This window comes from Apus apus, chromosome 2 (assembly GCF_020740795.1).
Source record: "Apus apus isolate bApuApu2 chromosome 2, bApuApu2.pri.cur, whole genome shotgun sequence".
In the NCBI taxonomy this organism is placed as follows: Eukaryota; Metazoa; Chordata; class Aves; order Apodiformes; family Apodidae; genus Apus; species Apus apus.
Genome location: NC_067283.1, coordinates 121634342 through 121657215, shown reverse-complemented (window position 1 = coordinate 121657215; position 22874 = coordinate 121634342). Strand labels below are relative to the sequence as shown.

General features: G+C 39.8%; 1 protein-coding gene across 1 annotated transcript in view; it reads left to right on the top strand.

Annotated features, from left to right (window-relative positions):
• Positions 1 to 17797, top strand: part of CPA6 (carboxypeptidase A6) — a 50975-nt gene extending 33178 nt beyond the window's left edge. The window contains exons 7-11 of the mRNA XM_051610290.1: positions 4841 to 4951; positions 5197 to 5287; positions 10028 to 10230; positions 16033 to 16117; positions 17610 to 17797. Coding sequence (XP_051466250.1) covers positions 4841 to 4951; positions 5197 to 5287; positions 10028 to 10230; positions 16033 to 16117; positions 17610 to 17797 — 678 coding nt within the window. The remainder of the gene's footprint in view (positions 1 to 4840; positions 4952 to 5196; positions 5288 to 10027; positions 10231 to 16032; positions 16118 to 17609) is intronic.
• The last annotated feature ends 5077 nt before the right edge of the window (positions 17798 to 22874 follow it).

Below are 22874 nucleotides of genomic sequence, written 5' to 3'. Positions count from 1 at the left end.
CTTGATGGGCTTTAGTTTCATACACTAGTAGAGAAATGTGTCTTGACCCTTACAAAAATTCAAAGTGCTTCAGAACAACTCAGGCCTCCCTTTTCCTTGCTAGGCAGTCCTTGACTAATTTGGGAACTATGAGGTTTTTTGTGTGCTATGTCTCAGAGTGGAACCAAGAAGCTGTGTCTCCTATAATTACACTTATTTATTCCTTAGTTGTACCAAGATCTGTGTAACTCTATACAGCTTCTTCCCCACAAAATCCTGCATTTACTTGGGTGGTCCCAGATTTGCACAAACCTACAGAACTGCAGTTAGCTTCTCTAAGGTGTCAGTCATGCCATTGTACCTCTGCCTCTTCTCTGCTTCAGCTTCTTCTCCATTTGCATCAAATAGGAGTGTAAGCAAGCCTTTGGAATCCTGCAGGTCCTTCTTTTCAAACTCTTTTTATAGGCTCTCACTGTTGCAGAGTAGTTGTAGCACACTCATCTTTCTCGGTTGTTGTTACTGGCTTCCTCCTTTGGGAAACACTCCCAAAGAGGAAGGAAGATTTTGCTTGGTAGGGAAAAAAAAAATAAATAAAAAAAATCAGACACAGTTCAAGCTTCAGCCTTGAAAATTTAACCCTTTTTTTTAAGACATTAAGTACTACTGCGCAGTATTATCTTACCCTTAATAACAGGCCTGCCACTCTGCTAGTGATTTGAGTGCCAAAGCAGGACAGTAGCAGTAAAAGAGAAAATGGAGGTAAAAGATGTACTGCTTGCAAGTACAGAGACACAGCTAACTTCTAACTTGTCAAACTGATAAAGTGGCAATGGAGGCTTGAATGGCAGATTATAGTGTCACCCTGACAAAATGTAAAATATACAGACAATAGTAAAAACATGTATGTTACCATCAGAAGTGATGTTTTCACTGAAATCTAAATAATTGCACAGAAGGGTTAAACCTGTTTTGTTGGAAGCAGTTTTATCTGATTTCTGGTAGAACAGCAATGGAGTCAATTCCCTGTACTAAAATAGTAACTGTTTAATTCAGTGGGATTGTTTAATTCTAAACCTGAAACAGCAGAAGCTGATTGTTACCTTGAACTTAATAATAATGAATTGTTGGACAGCAAATTTTTATGAAGCTCAAGTGCAATTTCAGAGTTTCTCTTAACCCTGTCTCCTTGCTTTGTCCTTCTCAGTCAATCCCCTTACTTTATAAAAAGCCCAGCTGCATCCTAAATCCATTTTAAACTCTTGCCTTTTACTGCCTTGTCAGTTTACAATATAACTCTTTGGATCACTTCGTCCCCCAGATTAAATTTCCTACGGACCAGATCCTCAGCCAGCCCTAGCTGGTGCAGCTCTATCAATAACCACCACTCTGCTGATCCAGATGACTGAGCCCCCTCCTATTAATCATTGGTCCTTTCCCCCATCCCCCAGGCAGATTGCTGGCACAGTGTTGGCAGGGTTCCTGTGTCATCTCTTCATTCACTAATAACATCATTCAGCATCTATTGGGCCAGCCCAGCTCTCTGTGCGTTCAGCAGCAAAGCTGCTATTGATTGTATGGTAGGGAAGCAGAATCAAGCCCTATCAAGTTGCTTTACTTTGTGTTCTGAGAGCTCTGTGCAATCTACAGTGCAGTTAATTAGCTAATCGTTCATATTCGTCTTGCTTCTGCCATTGTGAAGAAAAAGTGTTTCAATACTGGTTTGCATGATGGTTGTTTGGAGGATTTGAGAGTCACATCACAAAAAGCAAGTTGTGGGCTTTGCTCCAGCAAGGACACACCTTAGGAACTGTGAGGCACCTTGCCAATGAGCTCCCTGTTAAGGGAGATCAGTGCGTACAGTCTGTGTTGCCTGACTGCAGATATTGAATAAAACTGCAGATTAAAAGAAGTGTGGAGGACAAAATATTTTCAGCTGATAGAGTGAATAGGAACTCACTTACACCAGGTTACACCATCTACACTCATGTTTTCCATGAATAAGGAGGTTGCACCAGGTCCATGACATTTTTAATGAAATGCTACTCTAAGAGGGTAACTAAATCATTAAGATATATGCTTTAAAGAACGGGATTGAATGATTGATGTATTTTGCTCTAAATCAAATTTAAGTCTTAAATTTTTCCAAGAGTATTACTGGGGACTGTAGTGCTTTCTGAAGCCTCACATAGTATTTTGTCAATGACAGCAGTCATTAAAAAACCAGAGAGTAGCTTTAAAAAAAAAATCAAGGGTGCTTGGCATTTTGCAGTCTGTGTTTTGCTTCAGTTTTTAAATGGTAGTGCTTTTACCTAGCAAGAAAAAAATATTCTACACAGATTAAAAACATATTGAACATGAAAAAGGCTTAATTAAAATATTTTTATTATGTTGTTTTTTTGCAAATGTAGAAAGGTTCTGAAAAATTTGTAAAGCTCATCTATGCAATTTTTAAGGAGTGTATAACCTTAAATTAATTAAATATCTGTAGTTATTTTAAGGAGATTATTTTTAGACTGTTTTAAAGAGTTTAATCCGACAGTATTGCTGTTTAAAATACAGAATGTAACACTACGGTGTAACAAAATGCATAATTACAGATGTAAGTTACAGCCAAAGAATGGCATATGTAAATGCAGATACAAGGAAATATGCCAGTCATTATCACTGATAGGTAAATAACCAGAGACACAACCTGAGCTTAATTTGTTAATATGGTCTAAAAAGCAGAAAAAACATTGAAAAGTCAAGGAAATGGCATGAGGGGCCTCATTTCCTTCCCAACCAAATTACTTTCCTCTGAAATAACCATGAAAAAAATGTTCATTTTCCTTGACCCACATCTTGGAGCACAACTTGGTCCTGCTTATACTGTAAGAACAGTCTTACAGATGTAACATCTATACTTAATGCACAGAGTAGCCCTGGTTACTTCAGTACATGTTTTCAGCATGTGGAACATCAATGCAACAGAGCCCTTGTTTTCACAGTGATTGTTTTTAAATAATCATTGGTTTCTGCTTTCACAAAATTTCTTTTTACAGGAGCTGCAATTCCCTGAATACCAATATTTTAACCCAAATATATTTGTAGCCTTGATAATACATGATTTGCAGCTTCATAATAAAGTAAATTGAATTTAAATGCAATACCATTCCAGCTAAGAATCTTTGGGGAATTTCTGGCATATGTACCTGGAGACCTGTGACCTCTGCATTGGCCAGGTCCTCTCTTCCAGGCAACCCATGGGTCAACCAAGCTTCCCCTCAAAAGCCCACTGTCATCCTCTTCTCCCCTGCAATAACTTTACCCTCTTTCAGCATCTCGTCCCACCCTGTGGTTCTCCACTCCATGCTGTCCCAGCTGCTCACTAAGTTTCATTTCATTCTGCCCTGTGGCCCCTTCACCTGGTGCTGCTCACCTTCCCTTCCTCTTCCCTGGCTGAAGTGGAAAAGGAGCTTGGTGTGGAGCAGCACGGGGTGACTCAGTGGCTTTGCACAGGGGTGACACTCAGCTGTGTATCTGCAAGTGGAGCTGAAGGACCTGCTCGTGCACAGCACTACTGGGAAGGAAGCCAAGGCTGGGTGAGGAGAAAGCACTGTATGACAGAGAGGTGTTTAACTGATGGCTTAGAAAAAGCATTTTAGAAGTCTGACTAGGCTCTCAATAAAGAAAAACCAATATGTTCAAACTCATCTATGAGTAAATTTCAGCCCCAGACATGGCCAACTGTATGAGTATTTATTACAGGTATTCCACTAAAAGCCTCCATCAGCTGCTGTGCCAGCTTTGACTGTTCAAACAGCTGCATGGTTAGGAGCCCAGAGGGATTGGATTCCTGTACTTCACACTATCGTCTGGCATTTGTCAATTGAAAAGCTTTTAGCTTAGTTTATTTCAGAGCAAACATTTCCCTTTGTCCCTCAACAAACATGTAACTTCTTGGATCTGGAGGGCCAGAAATACTGCAGAGCAGAAGGCTGTGACCCCAACACCGAGAGGAGAGGAGCCAGCCTCAGACACCCCTCTGAAGCCAGCACCAGTGTGACAGGCTTTCTGCCTGCCAGGTGAAGCACTTGATTCCTCACCTTATGGAATCAAGACATACTTTGAAGGATGCAAGTTTGATGCCTAGCTATGACAAGTGACAGGTTTTGCTTCAGCACGTGGAGCCCAAACTTCCTGAAACTGGTATGGGAGCAGCTCTGATATCAGCAAACAGAACTGCTGAGGAGCCTCTAGTTTACTGCATTTTTCTAAGATGTAGAATGGAATAAAAAAATACTTTCCCTACCTAGACTTCCTCTACTAACCTTTATACTTGAGGTTCTCCAAAAGTAGAGGGTTTTCTAAATGATAAAGGAATAACGTGCCTGTATTGATGATTGTGCATATAATAAATCACTTTGAATACAGCAAAATCTTATGTAATATGAGCTTTAAAAACTTTAAGACATGCTGTGGCCTCACGAAATCACCACCTGGTGGAAACAATAGCATTCCATTCTCTAACAGGAGCTAAACTCGTTTCCTCAACTAAGAATCTGTTCCACTGATTTCATCTCCTGTGTCAGGAAACACTTTGTATGCATTTGCTTCTATATAATATGAATTGTATTTGCTTGGCTATTGAAAGTAACTGAGTACCAGAGAGAAAAGGGTCTTTTGAATACCTTTTTCACAGGTTCATATGCTGCCTTTAATCACATTAGCAGGAAGATGTTAGCTCTAGAGATGTCAGTGATGCTGTGAGATCAGGTCTCTGCACTGCCAAAGGCCATGTGACTGTCTTAGCCTGTCACAATACTTAGTGGGGAAATCATTTTTATTATGGAAACTACTTTCTTTGGCTTTTCTGCTTCAGGCTCTTCAGACATACCAGACTGATCCTGCCATGAGAAAGATGCTAACTCAGCTGTATTTCTATATCATGCCTGTATTTAATGTGGATGGATATCATTTTAGCTGGACAAATGTAAGTAGTATCAGTAGGAGTACTAAAAAACATGTGTTCAGACAGAAAGACTGAATTGTTGTTCCATCATTCAAAGATGACTTTCTATATAGTCATTTCTTTGTGGCATGCAAAATGGAAATAAATTACTCCACTTAAAATACAAGACTGGATATGTTTACCAGGGTTGGTTTGTTATGTGTACAAATAGATTTTTGCCAAAATACACTAATATTGCTATTTAACTGTTTTATAACTTGTTTTAGGATCGATTTTGGAGAAAAACAAGATCAAAGAACACAAGGTTCCGGTGTCATGGTGTTGATGCTAATCGCAACTGGAAAGTGAAATGGTGCGGTAAGTCTGAAGATACTTTGGCCCACTAGTTCAGATTACCCTGTATTTAATTATCCAAGAGAGTAAGTAGGTTAGGTCACATCTGCTTTTCCATAGTTAAAGTCAAAGCTACTTTCCCATGAAGACGCAAGCCAGTGCTCTAATCTTCCTTCCAGCTTCTAACAAAATAGTTGTCCTGACTTCGGAAAAACACGTCTCATCACAAGTAACAAGTTTTCATGGCAAGTGTGGAAAAACTTAAAAAAAAAAAAAAAAAAGCCCACACAGCTATTCTGTATTTCTGCAATCATGTAAATAATTCAAAGCACACTATTGAGCCTGGCCTATCACAGTTCAGAATTTACCTGACTACAGCTTTTGGAAACATTTCAAACTACATTTTATTTAATTCCTTGTTTCTCTGAAATGGTTTTAGCTTTGGAAATGTCAGACTTGCTTTGTTGGCCTCACAGAGAAATGTCTGAGAATATTTTAAGGCCATTATTATTAGTGAAAGAAAGAAGGCACTTTTAAATGCATGGAGATCCAGTTTTAAACTCCCAGCATTTCTGTAACTGCTGTCATAAAAATTGACCTCAATTTTGCATAGGGAATACAGCAGTAATGAAATACTAGGAGAACATCTGGGATGGGTCCACTGAAGAAGAAATGTTATTTTATTAAATCATACGGCGAGACAGTGCAACTCACACAGGATTCAGCAGCCATACACTTTCTGGTGCAGCAGAAAGTGAAAGCACTTTGTTGTGAACTACGGAGATACATATGTGGTTCTTCTGCTGACCGGCTCTCCCATCTTGATCAACTTCCTTCAGTTCTCTGCAGCTGGTTTTTCTTCCAGCATTCGTTCACCTTCCTTATTTACATTATAATTTTGTAAAGACAGAACTTGTGCACAGCACTAGCATAATGGCCCTCCCTTCAGCCCATCCCTCTTCCACTGGAAGTCTCAAAATTTTTCCACAATACTCCAATTACTTGCAGTAGGAGTAAGCCCTGTACAGTCTGGCTTGCAGTGACTGGATTCTTTAAGTAGATTTTTGAGAACTGTAAGGATAAGAGTGAGTGTGAATAACCTGCCTCGGGAGATTACAAATGAGGTGAGAGTGAACAGAAGCATACATTCAGTACAGTATGGAGCTATAAAATATGCTTCCAATTTTTTTCGAGTCAACTTGCAGTAAGGAGAGGACTGACACAGAAGCAGCTGCAGAAAGCCTATGTTAGCTGAGATTCCCTCCCCTACAGAAGACAGTCCCAGGGCTGCTATCATGATCTTTAAGGCAATTTTATGCCACAAAAATGATGTAGAAATGAGCCAAAGTCCTGCATCACCGTTATAATACTTTCCTTAAGTGGCTAAGTCACAAGTGCAGGTATTCTGGGGACATACATTTACTGTTCAGAAGCTAGCCACTGGCATAGCTGGAATGAACTGTTCTCTTACAAAGTCTCCAGAGTCATAGGTACCTATTGTGGCATTGGTGGATATGGTTTAGGGGAGAACTTTGAAGAGTAGGGATGATGGTTGGACTCGGTGATCCCAAGGGTCTTTTCCAACCTGAATGGTTCTATTCTATCAGTGCAACATTAATACTTGCACAATGCATTTTCTTTGCAGTCCTAATTAATCTTTCTTTGGTTCAAATCCCTCTGCTCCTCCCTCTTCCTGCTCCATAGCCACTGTATGAAAACACATTTTTACTCAGTCCTGGAAATACTTGTTTAGTGTTCAGTAAAACACTTTTTTTCTAGGCTGAGTGAAATGATAACAATCTGAACACACATTGTGTGTTGTAACTCACTACTTGTTGCATTTCTCCCTTGCACAGAACCTGAAAGACAAGCCCCCACCCTGAGTTTACAAAATAAAAATTCCTTCAAGGTTGCTCATCATCCCACCAAGCACATGCTCAGCTTCCCACACTGGACCCCAAATTTTATCTGATTCACTATTTTGTCACAGAATAAAGAGCTCTTTCATGAACTGGGCTGACTAGCGCTCAGAAGATCCTCACCCGGTGCCCCATGTTCTCATTAATCTGACATTAAATGAGGCAGAGAAGAATCTGGATCATATCACACTTTGGGGCTGTGTAATCATGGTGTGTTTAACATTTAATGCTGCGGATGCTTGTAAAAACCTTTTAATTCAGTTCAGTCGCACTTTTGTTTGCAGACAGGCTTGAACTTCACTGTGGGGCTTCCAGGCGGGTGTGTTGTGGCGGAATCCAGCCCCAGCAAAGCCACTGACTGCTGGGTGCTGTGAGCTAGTTGGGACAGATAATACAGCACTCCTTCTGCTTCCCCCTTGCCTCCCTGTGTAGGACTTCCATGTAAGCTTTATGATGTTGCTTCAGTATTCTCTAGGGACTGAGAAAAGGGCCATATCACTAAATGTGGTAGACTCCAGTTTGCAGCGACCCGTACCCAAAATAGTGCACAGAAATTGCATGTAGTCCCGGGTAAATATTGACAGCAAGATCTCTGGGTAGAAATGCTCATTGCAATAAATATGTGTGCAATAACTAGCACAATGGTTTAAAGTTCATTAAATAAATAGCAACTTTAAAGCCAATAATGAGCCACTTAGAACTAAATTATGCCATAGGACAAATCCAGTTAAAGGGGTTGCATCCAAAGGCCCCAAGAAAGCAGAGGTGCATCCCAATTTCCAGTGCACCCCATTGCTCACTGAGGACAGTACCTCATACTAGCAGCGGAAGTGGCTGCAAGGAAGTTTGAGAATCATGCTCCAGCTCATCCATCCTGTCCTCATGGTACAGTCTTGTTTCTGTACCACAGGACTGGTTTTATCAGTCTCTGCACACATTTTCTTTGTACGTTTGATCTCATGATGGATGTTGGAGGATACTTGTCCTCCCCCAGAATGCTATCAGGTATAAAAATAAGGCAGCATGGTAACATTTTATGCAATTCCATTTTCTTCTCCTGACTGTAACTCAGAGATTTCACAGGAGTCGGTACATACTGTATCAGGTTTTTTTCCTTCTTGTGTTACTTTAAAAGAGCTTCCAGTATGAAAACTGCAGATATCTTTACTTTATCCAAGGCCACCATGGAAACCCTCTATTTTTACTACCAGCCAGCTTTACTTGAGGAAAAGCATTAGCTACAGCTGGGATTGCAAATGGCTTACGGGAGTAGGCTGGACAGTTTAGAGAGTTTTTTCTTCCCTGAAAGTCATTAAACTGAGTAATATTTTACTACTGGGTCATTTTACCCTTAGCTTGTAGGATTCTCCTGTTTATTAACAGCTATGTCCATTTCCATGATTCAGTATACAACCCTGTTACAGGAGATGAAGTAGCCATAAAAAAAATGCAGAGGCTCCAGAGGCTCTTTCAAATAGCTCTCTGCTAGCTTTATTGTCCAACAAGACATCGAGGCAGAGTGCTCTTGGGATTTGGATGACTTGGTGGCCATCTGTTCTGCAGGGGGGAGGCCATCTGCCCTCTTTATAACCCTTCTATATCCACCACAACCTAAGCACTAATACCTTTGAAATCCCCACCTGTGACCATTCAACGGCAGCCACAATTTTCATATTACAAATGAAGCTGCATCATGAAATTCTTCAACTTTTTAATTGTTTTGGCATTAGGTTGATTGCATAACCCTGGTTTATTTAATATTATTATGCTTTTCCACACACACCGCTCTTATTATTTGAAGATGGCAGCACTTGCCATACAAAGGAAAGCTAATAAAACACTGCTTTTGTAAGTCCCTGATGACACCAGGCAATGTCACAAACAAACTATTATTATTACACAGATCAGTGTAAAACACGTGGCATTTAGAAATCACAGTGGATGAAAGAACAGAGTGGATCTGCATAAATATTGTTCTTTTAGGCCCAGGCCTTAAACTGTAAGTGAGATGGTGGCTTAGATCCAGAATTGGCTAAATGATAAAGGAGCCACTGCCACATCTCCTTTTCTGAGTTTCATTTTCAGTACCTCACGGGGTATTACAGAGAGGCTACACTTCTGCAGCTTACTGCCACCTGAGCAGGTTGGTGTGGTGAAAGATACCCTCACAACTGAACCCCTGCCCCACACTTGAAGGAAAATTAAGTGCTGTGCAAACTGAGATGATATTTATTTTAGCTAAGTGAGCAAGCATCCTATGTGGCTTGTCATTTTTTTCCCATAAGGTTTGCAAGAGTAAAAATGGGCAGTAGTCAGGAACTATTCTCATGCTTTAAACCAGTCTCTAAGGTAATACCTGTTGAGTTATCTACTAGCTACCATTGTAACCAGCACTGTAGTAGTTAGTACACTGAAGTGCTCCTAAAGGCTAGATTTGTATTGGCAGTGACTAGCGAGATATACAGCTCTCTGAATTCAAATAGACCAACTGAGACCCTTCAATAGTTTTAATACTGGAATGCTGTCATAAAATGTGCCACTCATATGGAAAGCCGGGGAGGAAAATGCAAAAAAGTCAGGTTCTCCTCTTTATTTGGGGTTAAAAATATGTCCCCTGGAGAGCACTGTGTGTCGTTGGCTAATTGGCAGTTTGATGTGGCTACTAGATGAACAAGTGAATTGCTGTGCTGAGGTCCCGATGGCTCATGCCCATCAGTCCCAAGAAAGCAATGTGTTTTTTTGCTTTTCACACTTCTGCACATGGTCCTACACAGGCTGAGCCAGAAGTTGACCCTTGGAAATCCTCTGTGATTGTTCACCATCAACTTTCTCTTTCAATCTCCAGATGAAGGTGCTTCATTCCACCCATGCGATGACACCTACTGTGGCCCCTTTCCTGAGTCTGAGCCTGAAGTAAAGGCTGTTGCTCATTTTCTTCGCAAACACAGGAAACAAATAAAAGCCTACTTGTCCTTCCATGCATATGCACAGATGCTGCTATACCCTTACTCTTACAAATATGCAACTATTCCAAATTTCAGCTGTGTGGTAAGTATGTTAGCACTTGGGAGAATATCCTTCTCTATGTAATTTTTTGGTACAATTTGTTTTGAGAGAGGACTTGTTCTTTCAGTGCTTTGCACATACTTAATATTGAGCAGTATTTATTTTGGATCTGCTTGCAATCACATTTCTGGTCATATAACATTCACTCAAAGTGAGTCAGAAGTAATTTGATTTAAATGGTATGGTGCCTTCCATCCATCAGTCCCTTTAAATTACTTTATAGGATAAATCCTTGTGTTTTAATTATAGCTATTATTATTTTACTTAATTAACTGTAATGGGAATTATGTAGTTAATTATGTATTTCATACATTAATTATGTATTTCATCTAGCTGAAATTCTTTCCCTTCATACTGAACTTAAACACGAGGAGTACAAAGAAGATAATTTTCAATGTTATGAACAAGATAAAATTGAAATTGTTTATGTTCATCAATTAGAGGAGAAATCCTTTAGATTTCATTCAAAGTAAAGCTTCAGTGCTCTGTGTACCATCCTCCTCAAACCCTTTATGATAAGCAATTAATTAACATGGGGGGCTGTTGCCTATTGAAATAATAAACTAGTAAGAATATGCTTTTTTTATGCAAACCTATTATTTTACAGGTATGTACATTTCACGTATTCAATGCTCATCCAAATGCAGAAGAGCTATTCCCTCTGCTCACAGTCTGAGATCTGTTTTCAGTCAGCCTCCTGTACAAAACCCCTCCCTATGGCTTATTCTCTTAGGAAAACATGAATAAGCTTTATTTGCTGTTTGCTCCTGCTCACACACACAGATTGCACCAACCTGTTGCAAGTCTCTTTCTTTCACCCTCAGTTGTCCATATATCTCCCATTTTGGCCTTGGAAGTTGCAGTGACTTTTAACTTTCAAGTTTAAGCTAGTTTACTCCAAATGAGCTTAACTGCACCTTGGATTCAACCTGGGCAGAATAAATTATGTTGTTAGTCCTTGGAGCTTCACTGAAGTTTCACTCAGCTGCCCTCTCAGGTGACTGAGCAGCCAGCAGGCCACACACTGTGGGTCCTGGTGGACATCAGGCTCAATATGAGTGACCAGTGCACTGCAGTGACAGAGAAAGCCAACAGGGTGTTGGGTTGCATCAACAAGGGCATCACCAACAAATGACACAAAGTCATCATTCCACTCTACTCAGCACTTGACAGGCCACACCTGCAATACTGTGTTCATTTCTGGACCCCACTATACAAAAATGCTGTGGACAGGCCAAAAAGGGTCCAAGAGAAGGGCTACAGAGATGATCAAAGGACTGGACAGCCTGATGTACAAAGAAAGGCTGGGAGAACTGGGTTTGTTCAGCCTGGAGAAAAGAAGGCTTAGGGGAGACTTTATTGCCCTGTTCCAGTACTTAAAGGGTGACTGCCAAGAAGATGGAGACTCCCTTTCTACAAGGAGTCACATACAAAAGATGAAGGATAATGGGTTCAAACTACTTCTGGGGAGATCCTGATTGGGCATCAGAAGAAAATTGCTCACTATGAGAACAGCTGAACATTGGAATTATCTCCTCAGGGAAGTGGTGGATTCCCCAGAATGGGACACTTTTAAGACTCAGCTTGACAAGGTGCAGGGCCATCTCCTCTAAACTCTGTTCCTAGCTGGAAAGGTTGGACCAGGTGATCCTTGAGGTCCCTTTCTACCTGGCATTCTATCATTCTATGATTCTATGCAACTAAACTCTCTTTGTGGGTTTATTATTGTTAAGACACCTAATTTCAGCAGCTACTAAACATTTGCCTATCTGATGTCATTCCTGGGAAACAGTGCAAATCAGAAGTTAACTAAGCTGCCAAAGAACTAAAAATATGAGACTTTGGGGGATTGACCACCCAGACCTGCACTGACTGTGAATAAATCCATTAATATTCCTTTTATTCTACCTTCACCACCCTCTTTTGGGGAGTGGCAAAGAGAAAGGAGCTACCCAAGTGGACTGGTGACTATTACTTACAAAAAAAGAATAAAAATAGACTGGGAATCTAAAACCACAGGACCTCATTCCTTTGAAGACCAGCAGGTGCAAGAATATATATATTTTTAAGAACAGACAACTTAGCAGAAGGAAATGCAAAGTGTTAGGAAAAATCAGCATCTCCTCTACAACTAGATGATTATTTGGTGTCTGACTAAAATATCCAAAGTAATGTAAGGCAACAGCAGACACTGTCAGGATATTAGTTGTAAGGAAAAGGAATCTCTACCTGGGAGTTTTCGCACTTACCAGAAAATCTTCAGTACATGTTGTTCTTGTTGCACAAGGTCTGTTCCATTCTGAGACAGGGAGCAACTGCCCATCAGCACACACACTCTATCTTTCCATCCACAGCTTTTAGACCAAAGGAGCCCAAGTTTTGATGTGTAATAGGTGTTCCCCAGCTTTCTGAGACCTTGGATCAGGTTTCTCATCAGAGGGAGTGGAGCACAGACCTAAAGGGACAAAGACAGACACTGTTTTAGACAACAGCCCAGGACAAATGGAAGCCAAATCCCAATTCTAAATATTTTGCCAGTATTTGGACTCTAGACTTCTTTTTATTGTGATGGGTCAAAAAGCACAGGGAGGTTGGAATAAGAAACTGAAGTAATTTCCTGTTATTTAGAGAGGCTGTTATGAGGATCGTAATGAAAATGAATGGAATACTGTTGCTTATTTATTTGTGTGGCTTAATATTGCCCACAGCCAAAGGCTCCATCACCTGGTGGCTTCTATGTGAATAACCTTCAATATATGAAGTGTCTAAAATGGTGACTTAGGCTGAGGTTTCAGATTCTCCAGTTCTATTGGGAATTACAGTGAGCTGGAAAGCAGCAGATCTCTGTTTCCTGCTGCTGATGGAAGAAGTGTTGTTGGTCTACACAAGACTGTGTACAGTGGACAAATGTAGGACTCCACATGCATACCAGATAAATAACATTTGGTGCTAACAAGAGGCCACAGCTAATCCTGAGCTGAAGAAAGGATGTTTCCACCTGGGTCATATCATTCGAGTGAGCTGTCAGTTACCATTTCAATTGAAGTGTTCAATTATTCAGAGTTGCTTTGAAACTGGAGAACTGTGTCTGATCACAACATACATATTCCGTTCTAATTTAGGCACAGCTCTCTTATTAACGCTCTCCCGAAATCTGTTCTTTTAATATACTTAAAATGAAAGTGCACTTTTAGATTGAAAAAAAAAACCCAGAAGCATCCATCTCAAGAGTTTTAAATTTCACTTACTTTTCATCCCTTTTCTTCCAGCACAGTCTTTTGCTTTAGTGTTTGCAGTGAACTTCTGGGGCATGACTGACTTTGTGTATGTCTTTGTAAAACTCTGGTAATTTTGTGTGAAGCTTTCTCTTTGAGGGTGTTGAAAGACTAATTGCCTGGATTTATTCGGGATCCAACCTGCAAAGTGTAATGCAATTGAGAACTTTCCCCTTTTATTGGGTACATAACTCCAGCAATGGAAGAAAGCAGCACACCTCCAGGCTAAGAGCAAGTTCACAGTGCCCAGGGAGGGCTGCCTATGAGGTGAACATGGACTTGGGTCACTCCAGGTCTGGCTTCCAGATGGTTGTTTTCTCTGCACAGAACCCAGCACTGCGGTTCTGGTTTTAAAAGGGCATTGCCAAACTGTTTCTTCAGAAGAATTTCAAAAGGGCTTGCTTCTGTTCTCTCATTGCTGTAAAATGCTTAACTCATACTCAGGCACTGTCCTCCTTTGTGGCTGTGTTCTCCTTTCCACAGCATGTTTACCAGGACATTGCTCTCCACCCATCTCAGCTGTCTCAACTGAGCCCTGCCTCCTGCTCCCTTGATGTCAGGCCTGGCATCAGGCCATCCCAGCCCCACACCATGGCCCCAGGATAGTGAGCACAGTTGCTTGCCCAATTTCTGTTGAGCAGCTGAGCCTGGTACTTGAGTCTTCAGCACAGGCACCAGAAAACAGCCCCAGGCTGCAGCTGGAGCCATCCATTCCCCAAAGCCCTGTAAGGCCCCACTGCCACCTCTGTGGCCATGCACTGCCACCCAGCTGCCCTCACGGGGTCCAACACCACATCCATCCCAACATCATGGGTCTTATGTGTCATGACTGACAGAAGTTAAGGCATCTGTAAGAGGAAGAAGAATCCCAAGTGACAGCACTTCCCCTTTTCTTGGCCCTTCTCTCACCTCCTCATTTTTGGAGTCAGGCTGAGTCAGACAGAGCTGGCCACCACATCCCAACCCAGCAGAAGGTCTCAGAAGCATTGACTTCAGGGGTTCCTGCCTCCCCACACTGTTGTGGAGGTGGCAAGAGAAGGGGCAAGCTGAAAATGTCAGTGTCTCTGGCACTATCATCCCTGTGCTGAGAAACAAACAAACAAACAAAAAATCTAGTTGTGCCTAATACGTTTTTATAATGGAGTGAAAAACCCCTCTCCCATTTGCTAAGAGCAGTTCTAAGTGTAAAATAAGCTCTCCAAAGCCCCACTTACTACCCAGTAATTGAAAATTTTTTCATTTCTTTTTTTCTTTTGTGGAATGATGTTTTAAATCAGTTTTCTTTTCTCTGGCTTCTCTACTCGGGTGGAGAAGGACCCACAGCAGAAATGCCTGCATGGGTCAGACCAAGCATTAAGTTGGAATCCAAATTCCTGACAGTGACAAATAAGTGGAAGGTCAGGGAAAACATAAACAGAAAGGGAAGTACAGAGTAATCCTTCCTTGGTGCATTCATCTAGTACCTGATGAATGACAAGGTGAGGACCAAGTTCATGAAGAGCTGCATATATTGAAACCTACAGCTCTTCACAGAAATAAAACAACTACCGGAGCCTTACCCAGTGGTTCAAAGTCCAGCGGTTTCTACCTCCAAATATGTTAATTTCCTGCTTTCTACAGGGAGATGGCACTGCGTTTTCCTAGATGTTCCTGACCTTCACTGTACATTCTCCAGAATCCTCTTCTTTGGAATCATAATATTATTTTTTCTTTTGAATACATGCATCCTTTCTCTGTGTTTGGATGCATTATCCATGTCTGACCCTCAGAATTTGCCACAGGTCAGGCCTTTTGCACCCAGTTTCACAGGATGCCATGAATCTCCTAAACAGACTGCATCCATATGGGTGTTGAAATGTAGATGCAAATTTTCCCCGTCTAGTCCTGCAATCACATTCTGCAATAGTGGAAAGAGTTCTCTAGGCCTATATCATCTGGCCCTAGAGAAAGTTGGACCAGTGGTGAGTATTCACCTGTCCATCACAGATTCAGAGGCAAAATTTTCCTCCTTCCTTCTTCCCACTCAGCTCACTGAACCACTGTAGAGTGTCAGCAAGAGATCATTTCTCCATCACAAGCCTGGCAGAGATGAGGTTTAGTGGACTGGGAAATGCATCCACAGGTACTGGCAGAGATTGCATTAATGGCTTTTAAACTGCATAAAAAAGAGATTATTTCATCTCATGGTCTCACATGTTGCCTAAATTTGTTGTGTCACTAAATTGGTATATATACCTAGAGTTACAAATACTTAAAGGCTGAACATTCGCAGTGCAGTGAGCTTCTTTGTGCCGTGAAAATACCGAATCAAGTTTTTCAGGGAATTAGGGAATTGCTGTCAATAAAAATAAACAAAGCATTTATCCTTTAAAATAATTTTGAATTAGCTGCCGTGGACTCAGAACACAGCACTGTGCCTGAAGTCAGTGTTCCATAGCTCAGGTTCCAATCCCATTACAGTTTTTAATTCGAAGTCTAATTGATGTATTGTTTTTTCTCCCTCCCACAGGAATCAGCAGCCTATAATGCTGTTAATGCTCTTCAGTCAGCCTATGGTGTAAGATACAGATATGGTCCTGCATCTAGCACTTTGTGTAAGTTTTCCTCTGGTCCAACAGGTTTGTGACTTTGACCTACCTATGGTAAGAAGGAGATTACCCTTATAACAACAAAGAAAGCAAACACTGTTTAAAGTGAACTTTGCAATAGTTATGGGTGGTGAGGAGGGAGGAAGTTGTTTCATAACATTCAGCCAGTTGATTGCAGTAAGATTAACTCAGTTGCTGCAACAAAAGATGAATATGCAAGGTATTTGAGAGGTGAAAGCCAGCAGATAACATGTTCAGAACATATAAAACAGAAGGTTTTTTAAAAGCAAGATAAAACAAGGTCTTAAAAAGCCTATCTTTATCAGATATTTTGAATGCACTACTAAGTTATAAAAAGTATTTCGGAGGAAATAATTCAAAGTAGCTTTTCTTTTTCACCATTACTCTTCTGCTCCTTCTGTGCAATTGTGAGAGACACAGCTATTCATAGGACTCATTCTAAAATTCAGGGTGATGTTTTTAAAAGCCAGATTTTCTCAGTATCTAGATGTTGATAAATAATAGCAACAGTACCTTTTGTCTGGACATCTTCCATTTTTCAGAGAGCAAATTCAAATTCATTTTTCCCTATAACAAAGTATCTTTAAAATACGCCTTTTAAATATGTAACAAGCTGTCCACATATCCAGGTAAGAGAAAAAGGAGTTAAATAGGTTTCAACAAGACCTTTTGTGTTGTTGGTTTTTACTGAAACAAAGAGGCCTGAATGCTCTCAGTAGTGGTAACAGACATGAAAAAGTGAGAAGCCTAAGTCATTACTGTGCAGTCAGTCACTATGTCAAAGGAAGAGCAGTGTGAAATAATGCCAGGATTGCACAGAAGACAGCAAGCCACGTGAGAGATGGATCTTAATATAAAAGTGTCTTGGGTAATCAACATATGGAGATAAAGAAAGCGTTAAGAAGCACACTTCCTTGGAAAGTTTTGTTAATATTAGACACCACCTATGCAGATGCTCTCATGCTATAAGGAAATGGTGAGAAAACAAGACAGAAATGAAGAGGGGGAAAACATTAAAAGGACTTTGAAAAAGAGAATGTGGATTACTTTATCAGCTTTCTCCCTGCAAAGGAATTGCCTAAAAATACCCAAGTTACACCTGGGAGCATGCAGAGGTCCAGTCCAGCTGGGAGGTCTTTGTGGAAGCAAAGCGTTAGACTGCACTCACCAGGGGACAACAAAAGTTTGAGGTTTTATTCTAAATGTCCTCTTTTATTAAAGTTTTGTTTTACATAAGAAAGTATATTATTAATATTTTTTTTCCTGTGAAAATCAAGGATCTATTTGATACTGTGCTGAGCACCTTTCATCAGGTGCTGGGTGCCTATGCCCCTCTCTGAAGGGTGTTCAGGATCAGGACAAGCAGCAGTTGGGGCTGCAAGTATATTCACTGAGTCCTGGGGACATTATGACACAAGAATCCTTTGGTGCATTTAACTTTTTTTTTCTTTTTTTTCCTCTGAATTCTCTCTTTCAGATGTGAGTTCTGGTAGCTCTATGGACTGGGCCTACAAAAATGGCATCCCCTATGCTTTTGCCTTTGAGCTGCGTGACACTGGCCATTTTGGATTTTTACTGCCCGAGACGCTGATCAAACCAACCTGCACGGAGACCATGCTTGCAGTTAAAAATATAACTCATCATCTGCTGAAGAAATGTCATTGAGAGCTACTTCTAGGAGCTGGAAGTGAACATTTTACTCCCAGTGCTGATGCCTTTCAGTGTGTTCAGCTGCCATTCTAAGCTTGGCCACTGCAAAATTATAGAGGTTGATGAGAAATACAGTATTGTTTCTCCCAGAATTACTTGGTGAGAAATGAAAAAAAATCATTTAATATCTGCTCTACTAAAGTCCATAAAGGTGATATGCTAACTTACCGGTTTGGTGTAAAATAGGCTGTTATTTTTGCAATAAAGCTTTGATTCTGCAGCTTCAGTGGGTCATGTCCAGGTCCACATACAAGTGCCTGAAATAAAACTCCACTTTCAGACAATCCCTGACCTAAATCCTTTCCCTAACAGGAAGACTTGCCTCAGTGGGAGTCTCTTGAACCAAGAGATAAAGTTTACATCCATGTATATGTAGTGTGTGACCCAACACAGGCCCATGTCTATAGCAGTAAATAGCATATAGTTGCAGCTGGCCTTGTTGCAAGTGGCTTTCTTCTGCATGTATACATACATACATACATACATACATACATATATATATATATGTATGCACTTCTGTGAGGTTTTTTTCATCTAAAGCAAGGATTTGACCCAAGGTTTCCTTTAACTGTGCAGAGAAACCTATTTTCAAATGTATATATTGGGGTAGACTCAAAGTCAACATACTGACTTTGAAAATTTAACTGTCCTAAAGATATGTAAGAATTAGAATTAAATATTATTGAGATATACATTACTCTCCTTTATGGAGAGACAGAGCAACTTGCCATGACATGGAACTTGGAAACCAGCATTCAACTGGTACATCTGGGTTCTGCTGTAGTCAGTGTCTACCCATTTCCACCAGCCAAGAATCTAGCCTTAAACTAATTAACTGATGTTGACTGATTTACTTACCCATATTCTTGCAGTGAGTTCTGTAGCATTATGGCTTTTTGGCTGTTCTTCTTAGAAGTCTTTTTTTTTTTAGCATATTTTAAAGAAATTACTAATAGAATCTTAAGTGAGCTGGAGGCGAAAGCAGAAGCTTTACACCTGAAATACAGTGAATAAGCATCATGTTTGAAAGAATAATAATGAAAGCACAGACAATATAACAACTTTTTGAGGCGTTTTTGGTACTTTTAAAATACTATTTTTTTTATCTTATATCTGCAAAAGCATCTATTTTACTTTATTAATTTTGAGTTTATTCTTATGCCATAACATGTTAAATAAAACGTATTTGTTAATAAAATCATCAAAGGCTTTTAAAGTATTATTTGTATTTCGTTTATTTGTTAAAGCTTTAGTTCAAAGATGTGATAATTTTACCTACCTGTAAAACATGACTGACACCAAGCATGCAATATTTTAAAAGTCCTACATCCTCTCTGAATAAGTACTTGAACTTAGCAAATGGGCAACCTTTATGAGACTAGGGACCACTGTATTTAATAAAGAATACCATTGCTTTCAGGACTGCAAAAGGCAACCAGTAAGCAAAGATGACAGAACTACATTCTATTTGATCATAATTTTGTTAAGGAAAGTATTTATTTTAAACAAGCTTTCTAAAAGCTTGTTTGGAATTGACTAGTTTAGACTTGTGTGAGTAATGCAAGTTTCTGTTCTCAAAGTTTCTATGCACTAGTAATTTCCAATTGATTAGGACCATCATCATTAAATATTTTGAAGACATCAATAACTGCTTTTTGCTATGCACAGATTCTCAACTAATGGTCTTGATAGTGGTGTAAATTAAATATTAGTACTAACTGTTGTGAGTTATTCTGGATTTAGGTGAAAAGACTGAACTACTACAAGGACACAAAAGACTGAAGTGAAGGCTAGAAGGCATGAAAGATGCCTAATCAGCACACAGCAAATTTATCTCTGGATTGCTATAGTGCAAACTTTTCCATGTATGGGCCTGGAGAAACCAGATTCAGATGTGATGGCTTGATTCCTGCTCATAGTCCAATATTTTGTCATATGAAACAGTTCGTCTTTATCTTCATACCATCACATCTACACTGGTACTGAAAATTAATTGAACTCTTGGAGCAACAAAGGAAAACAAACAAACAAACCTCCTCTTCTAGTTACTAAAAGGACCTAACATTGTAGATCTAGTTGACCCCGTTGGATTGGGATAATTGTAAGTATGCTTACATTTATCTAAGAAGCTGTGACATTGAAAAGTACTTGATATCACAACAGCCCATGAATAGAGCTACATCCTGGTATCTGGATGGGCTCAGCCTGAATGCTATGTATTATGTGCAAACGAAAACTCTGAGCTGAGTTTTGAAGACCTGTGCAGGGTAATTTAGTGCCCCATATCTGAATACAAGTGTAAATGGTCTCTGAGCCCTTTAATTTTAGGGTCATTAAAGCTGATGAGAAAGACAGTCACTAGAAAAGAACAAACCCTGTTCCTTGAATTAGGAATTTGTAAGACAATTTATCAGCAAGTGTGATTCTAAACAGAGTAGTTTGCCCTAAGGAAAGAATTACAGGAAATCAGCTATTTGGATAGGGAATTACAGCCTTTGTGACTTACAAATGTTACATTTGTGAACAGCTCTTTTTTATCTCCACAATTACTTAATTCTCTTCCCTTTGTACTTCTCTTTATCAGCCTTTATTGCCTACAGGACAACAAAATCAACAATAGGTTTTGAGTGAATTTGCTTTATGACTGTAAGTACAGTTTGTCATCCAAACAATTAAAAGTACATGAGCAGCAAAACACTGGTTATTAACCCAGCAGTCAAAATCACATGTATAATGATTATGTGAAATCCAGGAGTTATACTTCCATTGCTTATTGATAGAATAATTATAACCATTTCTGTAACTTGGAAAAAGTGCTCAGACAGGCTTTTGTGATCATGTCTTCTTTTATTTAATAGCTTTTATTTTTTATAAACAAAACCCTGAGGTTAATTAATGTGAAGGAAACAGGCCTATGCCTCTTCAAGTCACCCTTCCCAACAACAAAATAATTATCTGAAATTGCCTTGAATCATCATTCATAAATTAATTTTTAAAATGGCCTTTAGAGGTCAAAAAAACATATAGAGTTTGCTTGCAAACCTTGGAGAACCCAGCTAATGGGTCAATCCCTTCATGTGTTTTACAGAAGTTGCTTAAAAAAGGCTAAGGTATTTGGTCCTTCATGGAACATATGAAGACTATGGACAACTGCAATTCTTTTTTGTAATGTCTCAAATTTGAATAGATAGAGTCCAAATGACCTTGAATGCCAACATGCATTTATTTTGAAACATCCAAAAAATGCATCTAATTCTTAAGTTTGGGAAGAAAGCATTACATTTCCTACCAAAAATAAGTTACTATTCAACTATTCAGTTTATGTTAAACAATCTGTTCCTTTTTTAATGTTTATATTCAATTGAATGGTACCACTCAAAGAATAAGATATTTGGTAGCAGAGGTAGAGTAATAACTATTTTCGTAAGCTCTTTGACCTTTCCTTTGGCTGTGCGAAACTACCATGTAATTTCTCTAGTTCTCTGTTATCCAGCAGTCACATTGACTGTGAAAAAAATGTTAGTCTCACACGTAGTGGTTTCATGTTTTTGACTTCTGTCCCTAAAAGCCAGATGTCACCTTTTTCATGCTGTTCTGAACTGAATGTAAAACTCCAGGATAATATCTAAGATGTGTAGAGATACAACTACCCCTCTACTGTAGAAAACAGGAGAAGGGAACAGAAATTCAAATAAACTACAGATAATTTTTTTAAGTATGAATTTGGTGACATCCACCATATTTCTTTTAAAACATTTTGAAGTGCTTGCCACACAAAATACCTTTCCTGAGTTGTAAATTTAAAAGTTTTCTGTCCATGGAAAATGTAGGCCATTTGGCATGTTAAATGTATGCCTGATTCTCATACTCATTCAGGATAAAAAATTAAAGTACAAACAGCTGTAATTGTTTCCTCCTTCAGCTGTGTAGGAGGAAATCTGGGTGTGGAGAGAGCTGCCTTCTGGCTGACTTCCTGAAGAGGCATTCAAGCCGTATCAGCACCACAAAGTGAGGAGCACTGATGCCGTAGGTGGGTCTGTCTTGCAGGAAGGTGAGCAACTCCAGAGTCGTTTTCACAGGCCTCAGCTGAACATGCCTGTCACCCTCAGCACGATGCACTGTTGAGCAGCTTGTTGGACATTCACAGCCTCAGGCTGCGGGTGGTATCAAAAGGGCCTGCCTTAACAATAAGGTCTTCTGTTAATAATGGCAAATTTGCGATAACTAGAGTCACTCAAGAACAGTGAGCTAACACATGATTCTCCTTAGCAAATGATGTTTGGGGTGAGGACAGTTATAGAAGAGGCAGATCTTTAGCCCCTGAATGCTTGTCCTTGCCTGACCAGGAGGAGAGATCAAGCAGAAAGTTCCGACTCTCTCCATGTGCAGATCCTTTTGAGCCCTCTCCCGAGAGATCAAGTCAGGCACAGGAGGGCTTGCCTGTGGATTCAGACATCAAGGAATGCACTCATAAATAATAGATTAAAATGTTAATTAAAAAAATCTGCCATTCTCCCCAGCCATGCAGAAAGTGCACTTTGCCTGCGACAGAGAAAATCCATTGCCATAAAGACACAGGGTAACACAGTTCATCTGTCCTGCCTGCTCTTAAGAGTTCAGCCACCACGCACTGCTCAGAACAGCTGTAACAATGAAATATTTTAATCTACCCCCAGGTCTGTAGGAGCATATACTTTATTTCAAATAATAGATAACTGCTCCTAAAATATATGTTGTGGTATGGCTGCAAGCAGGTGCTTTAGTCTTCCATACTAGTTTAGTACTATGTGCCAGGCTATTCCTCTGCATACCGGGACGGCTTGATGCTGGAAGGGCCATCTCAAACAAATAATGAACTATTTCCTTAAATTATTTATTATTTTTTTACCATTTCTGAGCAGAGTATCAAGCTGGGTCTGAAGATATATACACACAAAAGAATCTGACAAAGTTTAATTTTATAACAGAATTTTCAATCTTCTTGAAAATAATTAATCTGTTAAAATGACAGCCAGAGTTTTCAGGTGGGTTA